Here is a 9,041-nt window from a genome sequence, read left to right as displayed (position 1 = left end):
CCGCCACTACATCTAGGGCCGTCAACACCTCATAGGTCGCTTATGATGAGATCATCAATATGGAAGGACAGGATGAAGATATGGACCCTTGGACGACAATGTCGTTGTTGTTGTAAAATGTGGTGATGGTGTTTCAATTGAAATAGGCAAGGGCAGTCGGCCACAAGGAGTTAAAAGAGCCTGGACGAAATGAACCGAGCCTTCTGTCCGTGCAGTCTACAACTTGACAAGGTTAAACACAAGATGTTTTTTTCTGAATAGTATCTATAGCAGCATCTTACATTTGTTAATCCAATCATCCTTACCTTTTAATTTCCCAATATTACACGGAAAGCAAAAGGAAGCTCATGGAGTTTTTTTTTTTTTTGAGGAAAGGGAGAGCTTCATTCATATCAATAAGTCTGGAATACAATCAGAAGCAATTACATCTTTCGAAGCTTGTGGCACATCAGCTAATAGAAAGAAATCCCCATTCACTCTAGCATAGGCAGCAAGCTCATGCGCGGCCACATTGCTCTCCCTATGGACTTTGGAAACAGAACACGCTCCAAACTCCTTGATCATATCCTTAGAATTCTCATAACAAGCCCACCAGCTGGCCCTGCTAACATTACTATCATTCACAGCGGTCACAACAGCGTTGCAATCCGTCTCCATCTGCACTTTGTTCAAATTCAGTTTACGAGCCTGGTTAAGGCCGAAAGAAAGGGCCTGGACTTCGGCTTCCTCTGCATCCGAGCACCCATGAAAACGGCAACCAGCTGAGAAGACAATGTCACCAAAACAGTCCCTGCCAACCGCTCCCAGTGCAGCCAAACCCGTGTCAGCAATGAAAGAAGCGTCGACATTGATCTTTATGTGATCTGCGGGCGGCTTAGTCCAGCCAAGCACCTCAGCATGGGGAGGCAGGCTAGAAGACTGCAAATTACCTCCATGCAACTTTTGCTTCCCCTTCACATCGTTGACAACCGGATTTGGGCTGGATAGGCACTCCCAATAATTCCTCAAGAAAATCACAGAATCTCGTATAGTAGCTTCATCTCTCAGGTGCCAAGCCCTCTAAAGAACTAGCATAAGTTTTTCCCTCATGTCACCATGGAAAATACTCAAGCTTTGCAAAAGCCAATCCGGGGAGAAGGGCATGATTGATTTGTCTTCAGGCAGTTTCCAAATTTTACTCATTTCCTCTTGGAGTTGATGCAACCACGGTCCGAGTGGCAAGCTAGAAAGCAACATGCTTTGACATTACTGTTCCTTATAAGCATGACTTCTGTTGATATGGTAGTTTTGCATTAACTCTGTAATCTTTATTTGTATGTCATCAGCTCTCTGACTATGTTTAAATGAGAGCAGTTTACATCAATAGGATACGGGCACCAAATATTAAGAAGAAAATGGGCATGGCAGAATAGTTATGGTTGGTTGCCTTGTAATATATACTCCCTCTGTCCCATAATATAAGAACGTTTTTGGCACTACACTAGTGTCAGAAACGTTCTTATATTATGGGACGGAGGGAGTATCTTTCATGTTCCCTCAGTAGAGCGCACTTGGGTAGTTATTAATTTGTTTTGATGTTTTGGGTGCTATCCTTGTTGCTTCACTGCTAAAGTATAATTATTGCCTTGGCCAATAGAAGAAGATAATGACTTGTGGAGGGTACTTTTTAATAGGTCACTGCAAACTAGAATACGACTGATATCTACAAAACATAAAAAGTGTTGAACACCAGATTTCCCTTTCTTGATAATGGCAGGAGTCTGTGGAAGAAGTCTTGGACTGCGGCGAAGAGATTTATTATCTAGCGTCACATGTTGGTTCAGAGAGATCTTGTGTTGTGGTATGTATAAGTATGCCATTTTTATCCCTCCTAAGCTCAGCCTGAAGATTAAACCTGCACGGGATCGTCGTTGCAGGACCGGCGATGGCGGCGGTGTGGCGTTGTTCCTCTGTTGAGAGCATCACAGGTAAAGACTTGGCTTGGGTGTTGTTTGTGGTTCTCCGATGCTTGCCGCTGTTCGAGCTGGTCTTCATGGGAGCTATCACGCAGCCGCCGGCGTATCCAAGACGATGGCTTTCACGGGTCCGACCGAGTCCTGCTATCCACTCGCCGTCTCCTCTTAGGCATCAAGGGTGGGTAGTGCGTTGGCAAGGAGTTTCCGGTTAGAGTTGTTGCTTCGAGGAGGCCGGCATTTGTTGTGACGCGGCTAGATGATTGGTCTAGGACAGGCATTTTGTGTTGTGTTTGTAATTGTCGCGATGGAGTGTGGATTTCGAGCTACACTTGTTGTTCGCAACAAGTTGTAGTTTCTTGTACAATATTTCTGCCTTTTATAAAAATATGGTACGCCTAGGCATACTCTTAAAAAAAAAGAAGAATGCTTGTTGATCAAGAAAGAAACGCGAGTCACACTGTCCAGAAACTTTTTGTTTTGTTTTGTTTTGCCGTGTTTGTAATTGTCGCGATGGAGTTTGGATTTCGAGCTACACTTGTTGTTCGCAACAAGTTGTAGTTTCTTGTACAATATTTTTGCCTTTTATAAAAATATGGTACGCCTAGGCGTACTTTAAAAAAAAGAATGCTTGTTGATCAAGAAAGAAAAGCGAGTCACCCTGTCCAGAAACTTCTTTTTTGTTTTGTTTTGCCGTGTTTGTAATTGTCGCGATGGAGTGTGGATTTCGAGCTACACTTATTGTTCGCAACAAGTTGTAGTTTCTTGTACAATATTTCTGCCACTGCCCAGGAACATTTGTTCTGTACGAGCGCACGACCCTGACTCCAGCTCTACAGCTCTCAGTACGTGTGTTAATCGGCCCCTAATCAGGTATAAGCATAATCACCAGCTGACGAGGTACATTAGATACTCTATAGATAGTTTTATATCGGTTATAATGAAGCACATCACACCATAATCTCAATAGTAAGTGAATCGATTGTCACCCACATAACATAATCAGATTCGGTTACTTGCACATCAAATATTCATGCTGGCTGCCATATATTCAGGCTCCGGCAGATAGATGGCACTAGTATATCGCAAAAAAAGAAGACAGACAGACATCGTCTATTATCACCATCTTCTTTCGAAATACATGGATGGTTACCAAAAAAGCAACAGCCTCAGATAGGTCACATGCATCCTTAGTTACATAGAATATATAGTACTTATATGCTAGATCAAACCAATGCCAGAAATTAAGATCCACACAAGTTGGATGGATAGCTTGTGTGTGGCCTGATGCAGCTCTAGTACAAGACAAGAAAGTAGTACCTACAAGACAAGAAAGCAGCCAGGAAGCAAACACCAATTAATCCATCAGCGACCAACCCAGTATGGTTTATTTTTAAATAAGGGGAGAATTCAGTTGCCCAAAAGAAGCATTTTGTTGTTATATTGTTATTACCTCCTTTTTATTCTATGCCTGAACCCTGTTTTGGATGTCAAAGCAGGCCACCACCTTTGCTGCAGCCAAACTTTTTACCCAAGCGTGTCTTGAAATTAATAACGACTTCATACTGAGCCCCCAATATACGAAGCCGTTTCAACCAGAAGAACTTCTTGGCCAGTTCATGTGTCTCCGCTGTTTTCTCCACAAACACTTTCTTCACATGCGTTGAGAATTGCTCCCTGGATTTCTTATCAATATGAGGTGATCGCAGCACGGTGTATAAGGACCGCGATTCAGGCAACCCAACCTTATGCATGTACGGCGCAAGCTCCTTCAGATTGTTCTTCTGGTTATTGAAAGATTTCATAATTATGCGTATCTTGGCAGGTGACTTGTGGGTCCTCGGGTACACATCTTCCTTGGTCTCCTTAATAGGCTTGCCAAGCTACAACAATTAACAAACTTGACATTATAAATTGCAACAAAAGGGGTAGCAAATGTCTAGATCTGTAGCCTTCTTCTAATATCATCTCCTTCGACAAGATATATGAATAGACGTGCAGTGAACTAACAAAAGTCATGAAAAAATCTGGAAAATTTTGTACACACATTTCTAGTATTGCTTTACCTATTTTTCAGAACTCGTTTTAACATACAAGATACAACATTTTGTTGCAGAGAAAGTTTACATACAATCAATGTAGGAGTAATAAAAAAGAGAAATTCCGGACCGAGCTAATTAGTGGATTGCATGAAGATTGCACTATAGGCCTATCACATAGTACAGAACATCTCCATCATATTACCCTAACTTTGTGTTTGGATGTCTGTATTGGGGACCTCTGTATTGTATTAGTTTCAATTCCATTTCAGCTAGGGAACCATAATGAACATGAATACAAATTCAGTTGGTTGGATGTTAACTGAATTGGCTCACGAAATTATACCGAGGTTTCAATATGGATGTCAAACTATGGAATTGCAGAGCAACATTAGTATATCCATCAAAACAAAAGTTGTATGATGTGTGATTACAATTGGATGATTATATAGAAACAAAAAAATCAATCAAATATTCTAGAATGGTGGAGGAAGAAGGGAGTCGTGTTAATGCAGGAAGAACGGGAGCCGAGGAGGACCAAGAAGAAGGGGAGCCGTGGCCCGAGGGAGGAGACGGGCTATGGTGGTGGGTCACCGCAGTGCCAGGGACGAAGGGAAGGGCTGGCGCCGGAGGGGACCGCAGCCCTTAGAGGTCAGATTGGATCTAACCGCGGCGAGCATGGCCGGAGACAACGGGAAGGGACGCCGGAGAAGAGGAAGGATCAGCGGCGGAGGAAAAATGGAACGGGAGGGTCTCGACCTGCGGGGCTCCGCCGTCTGCCTAGGTGCCGCCGTCCTCTTTCTCGTGGTGGAGGGACGAAAGAGAGACTGGAAATGATTAACGAATTAAACAGAGAGAACCAAAAGGATTCAATAGAAACCAATAGGGTATTAATTTCATAGGTGAGGAAATTGACATTAGCAAAGTAGATTAGAGCTAAATCAAGCAGAGTAGAGCCGTTTTCTTCTAGATCAAAATTGACATTAGCAAAGAAACGAATAAATTCCTTTACATTGACTGCCATTGCTCTGCCCCAAACAAAACAATTTAGGTCACGATCAGATATCTAGCAAAGCAAACCTCCATGAGAATTAGGGCAATTCTAATGAGGGAGCCTAGCCTAGGTTCTGAACTGGTTTTCCTTGTAAGCTAGCCCTACTCATATGGAAATCCGAATGGCGATGAATCCAATCTAATACGTACTGCAGTTCAGTTCTTCCGTGCAACATCTGATTCGAGTTTGGCTATTAGCTGAGTAATATCCGGAATTAAAGAGTCCATTCGAGGTAAAAACACGTACCGTGGAGTTGGTGTTGTTGGATCCGGGCCGGCTGCTGTTGCTAAAAAAGTGAGACCGCCGTTGTCGCAGCAGCAGGAGGTGCTGGCCGTCGGAGGAGCGGGAGGCCAGCGACGGGGTTGCCGCATCCAGCACTGTCCAAGAAGCGCGAGACCGCGGCATCAGGTGGAGACGACGACCGGCGGAGCGCCAGGCCGGCGGCGTACCGGAGCATCGCCATCGCTAAAGAGCAGCTCTCCCGAACCGTACTATCACTTTCTTTGGATGAAGAGAGATCGGCCGATTCAAGCTTGGGTGTGCTACATGTTTTGAGCTTCTTAGTGGTGGGCTTATTGACTTGCTCATGTTAGGCCTTTGCCACAGAGTAGAAGAGGCATGGGACGATAAAGGATGGGTCTGGGACGACGACGGCGACGATGTGGTCGTGACGGAGACAGACCACGAGGAACTCGATAGGGTCCGCCAGAGAGAGCACACCGGAGAGAGCACACATTCCACTTCAAAGCACGGTGACCGTGTTCTCTCTTCGGCGGACCCTATTGAGTTCCTCGCAGTTTGTCTCCGACACGACCACATCGTCGCCGTCGTCGTCCCAGACCCATCCTTCACCGTCTCAGGCTTTTTCTACTCTGTGGCAAAGACCTAACAGGAGCAAGTCAATAAGCCCACCACTAAGAAGCACAAAACATGTAGCACACCCAAGCCCGAATCGGCCGATCTCTCTCCATCCAAGTGACTGTAGGGTTCAGGAGAGCTGATCTTTGGCGATGGCTATGCTCCGGTACGCCGCCAGCCTCGCACTCCGACAATCGGCGTCTCCACCTGATGCAGCGGTCTCGCGCTTCTTGGACAGTGTTGGATGCGGCAACCCCGCCGCTGGCCTCCCGCTCCTCCGACGGCCAGCACCTCCTACGGTTGCTGCGACAGCGGCGGCCTCTCACTTTTCAGCAACGGCAGCCGGCCTGGATCCAACAACACCAACTCCACGGTACGTGCTTTTACCTCGAATTAACTCTTTAATTCCGCATCAAGATACTACTCCGCTATTAGCCATCTCGAATCAGATGCTACACTGAAGAACTGAACTGCAGTACGTATTAGATTGGATTCATCGCCATTCTGATTTCCATATGAGTAGGGCTAGCTTACAATGGAAACCAGTTCAACACCTAGGCTAGGCTCCCTCATTAGAATTGCCCTAATTCTCCGAGAGGTTTGCTTTGCTAGAGATCTGATCGCGACCTACATTGTTTTGTTTTGTTTGGGGCAGAGCAATGGCAGTCAATCTAAATGAATTTATTCGTTCATTTGCTAATGTCAAATTTGATCTAGAAGAAAACGGGTCTACTCTGCTTGATTTAGCTTCTAACAATACTTCCTGAACTATGAAATTAATACCCTATTGGTTTCATTGAATCCTTTTGGGTCTCTCTGTTTAATTCATTAATCATTTCCAGCCTCTCTTTCGTCCCATCGTCCCTCCACCATGAGAAAGAGGACGGCGGCGCCAAGGCAAAACGAAGATGGCGGAGCCCTGCAGGCCAAGACCCTCCCGTTCCGTTTTTCCTCCGATGTTGATACTTCCTCTTCTCCGGCTCCCCTTCCGTTGTCTCCGGTCATGCTCACCGCGGTCAGATCCAATCTGACCTCTAATGACTGCGGCTGCAGTCCCCTCCGGCGCCAGCCCTTCCCTTCGTCCCTGGCACTGCGGTGACCCACCTCTGGCGCCAGCTATGCACCAATGCTTAATGGACAATAACATTTTACCAAATGGTAGCATCTAATACTACCAATCGAACCCTCAATCTAATGTATGAACCCAAGGAACTAGCTGTGTATATGTCCAATGAAAATGCTTCAGTGTGCAAGGCTCGCATAGAAACAGAAACAGGCATTCAAGAATGAAACAAGGCAAGAATTTAGACATGAATGATGCAATTAACTATGTCCACAGTACATAAGTTTCAGATAGTATAAACTGAATGGGATGGTCCAAATTACTAGTCAGAAACAACGGGGCAATGAACACAAGCGGTTAAAGCTTGTAAAATTGGTAGATAACCCAAGAGACACCCAGATAGTGTCTCCTCGCGCGTGTATTTTATAAACATTTGTTCGTGGCATCATGACTGGCGTAAGCTCAGATCTGTTCCAAAAGACCAACTGTAGTTTATTGCAGAAAAATGGCATAGAAATTAACTTGCATCAACTAAAACTAAACCTAGCATCGACGGGGCAGAAAAGACGCATTTTCCCCGCACAAGGAACAACCAGAAATACAGACAAAGAAAACTAGTCGGCCTAGGCCAGCAATCACAGACATAGATGCACCCAGCCATGGCATCGCACAAGGAACACAAGAGAGGATCGGATCTGGAGTAAGAGGGAAAGCGAACCTGCTTGGCCTGGGAGCCGAGAGCCCTGCGCTGCACGAACCTCATCACGTCCGACTGCTTCCTCCTGCATAGCTCCGACACCAACTTGTACGCGCCTGCCACCACGAATCCATCAAAACGAGCGCGCAATAATACGTGCGACAAGGCAAACGGACCAGGTTGCGGGAGGAAGAGGAGCTGGTAGACGGAGGGGCTCACCCATAGCTGCGGCGGCGGCTGCGAAGGCACGGTGCGGAGGCGGCGGGGAGAGGGAGCGTGGAGCCTTAGGGCTTGGAGAGAGAGTTGACCAAATGGGCCGGCACAGCGAGGCCCCTATTAAGCGTGCCTGCCATGGCCCACGGCAGCCCGTTTATAAACGGGACGGGCCGTGCCGTGCCGACACGCATGCAGCAGCTCCAGGTCCTCCGACACGCATGCAGCCTCAGACCACTCGCGCTCTCAACCGTCGTCGTATATCGCGTTCTGGGCGTTTTTCTTCGGATTTTATTTATTTATTTATTTGTTCGCACGCGTTTTTGGTTTTTTAAATGTTTTGTTTTTCAGGGTTTTCGACTTTTTGTTTTTCACCAGTCTTTCTTAACTTTTTATTGAAAAAATGCGTGAAAAACGCTTTTTTTCGTGATGGCATGGTTTTGCTTTCGAGAGAGGTACGATTTTGCTTTCGTGAGAGGCACGGTCGTCTATCTCGAAAACGAAAAAACATGTTTTCTCTCTTTTTTTGTTAGAGGCACGGTTTTGCTTCCGCGAGAGGCATGGCTGTGTCTCTCGGAAACGAAAAAATATGTTTTTTATTTTTTTTTCTTTGTCAGAGGCACGGTTTTGCTTTCGCGAGATGCACGGTTGTGCCTCTTCAAAACAAAAAAAAACGTATTTTTTTGTGAGAGGCGTGATTTTGCTTCTGCGAGAGACATGGTTGTGCCTCCCGAAAACTAGAAAAAAAACATATTTTCTCTTTTTTTCCTTTCATGAGATTTTCCTTCCGTGAAAGGCACGGTTTTAGTTTCGACGTGCCTCACGAAAATGACTTCCGGAAAGGGGGAAAAACATGCTCCCGTTTTGGTTTTTCGTTCGTTCTTTTCATTAATTTTTTTCATCAAAATCTATCAACCTGAGATCTAGTTTCGAAGATCTCGACGCGAGAAATCCAACGATAAAAATGGTTCGAGATTTTGACGCACGGTTTAAGAGATAAAACATTTTGTATAAACGGATCTACGAAAAAAGAAAAAACTCACAGCTAGGAAGTTGGGAGTCATCTTTTCCAGGAGTACTTCTCAATTAGTGATTTCGTCCTGGTCCAGGCCCAGCACATTAGTTAAAGGCGGTGGGCCTATGGCCCATTTATCCTTTATGGAGC

At 45.5% G+C, this 9,041-nt stretch overlaps 1 protein-coding gene across 2 annotated transcripts; it reads right to left on the bottom strand.

Moving 5' to 3' along the window:
* Positions 1-2,910: 2,910 nt before the first annotated feature.
* Positions 2,911-8,003, bottom strand: LOC123068648 (ribosomal protein S10, mitochondrial). Of its 2 annotated transcripts, none has more exons than XM_044491263.1 (4): positions 7,883-8,003; positions 7,685-7,779; positions 3,400-3,835; positions 2,911-3,288 (listed from the first exon to the last, which is right to left on the bottom strand). In XM_044491263.1, exons 1-3 carry the CDS (start codon positions 7,884-7,886, stop codon positions 3,443-3,445), a joined length of 492 nt encoding a protein of 163 aa, XP_044347198.1. In that variant the 5' UTR covers positions 7,887-8,003; the 3' UTR covers positions 2,911-3,288; positions 3,400-3,442. The 2 variants fall into 2 exon arrangements, with proteins under 2 accessions (XP_044347198.1, XP_044347193.1); XM_044491258.1 differs by having other exon boundaries at positions 2,911-3,272; positions 3,406-3,835.
* Positions 8,004-9,041: the final 1,038 nt, after the last annotated feature.

The sequence above is a fragment of the Triticum aestivum genome, chromosome 1A (genome assembly GCF_018294505.1).
Source record: "Triticum aestivum cultivar Chinese Spring chromosome 1A, IWGSC CS RefSeq v2.1, whole genome shotgun sequence".
Classification (NCBI taxonomy): domain Eukaryota; kingdom Viridiplantae; phylum Streptophyta; class Magnoliopsida; order Poales; family Poaceae; genus Triticum; species Triticum aestivum.
This window is presented reverse-complemented; position numbering and strand designations above follow the sequence as displayed.

Coding starts and splice junctions, on each gene's coding strand:
- LOC123068648 (XM_044491263.1), bottom strand. Junction 3,836..7,684: donor TCGGCTCCCAGGCCAAGCAG/GTTCGCTTTCCC, acceptor TAATTGTTGTAG/CTTGGCAAGCCTATTAAGGA.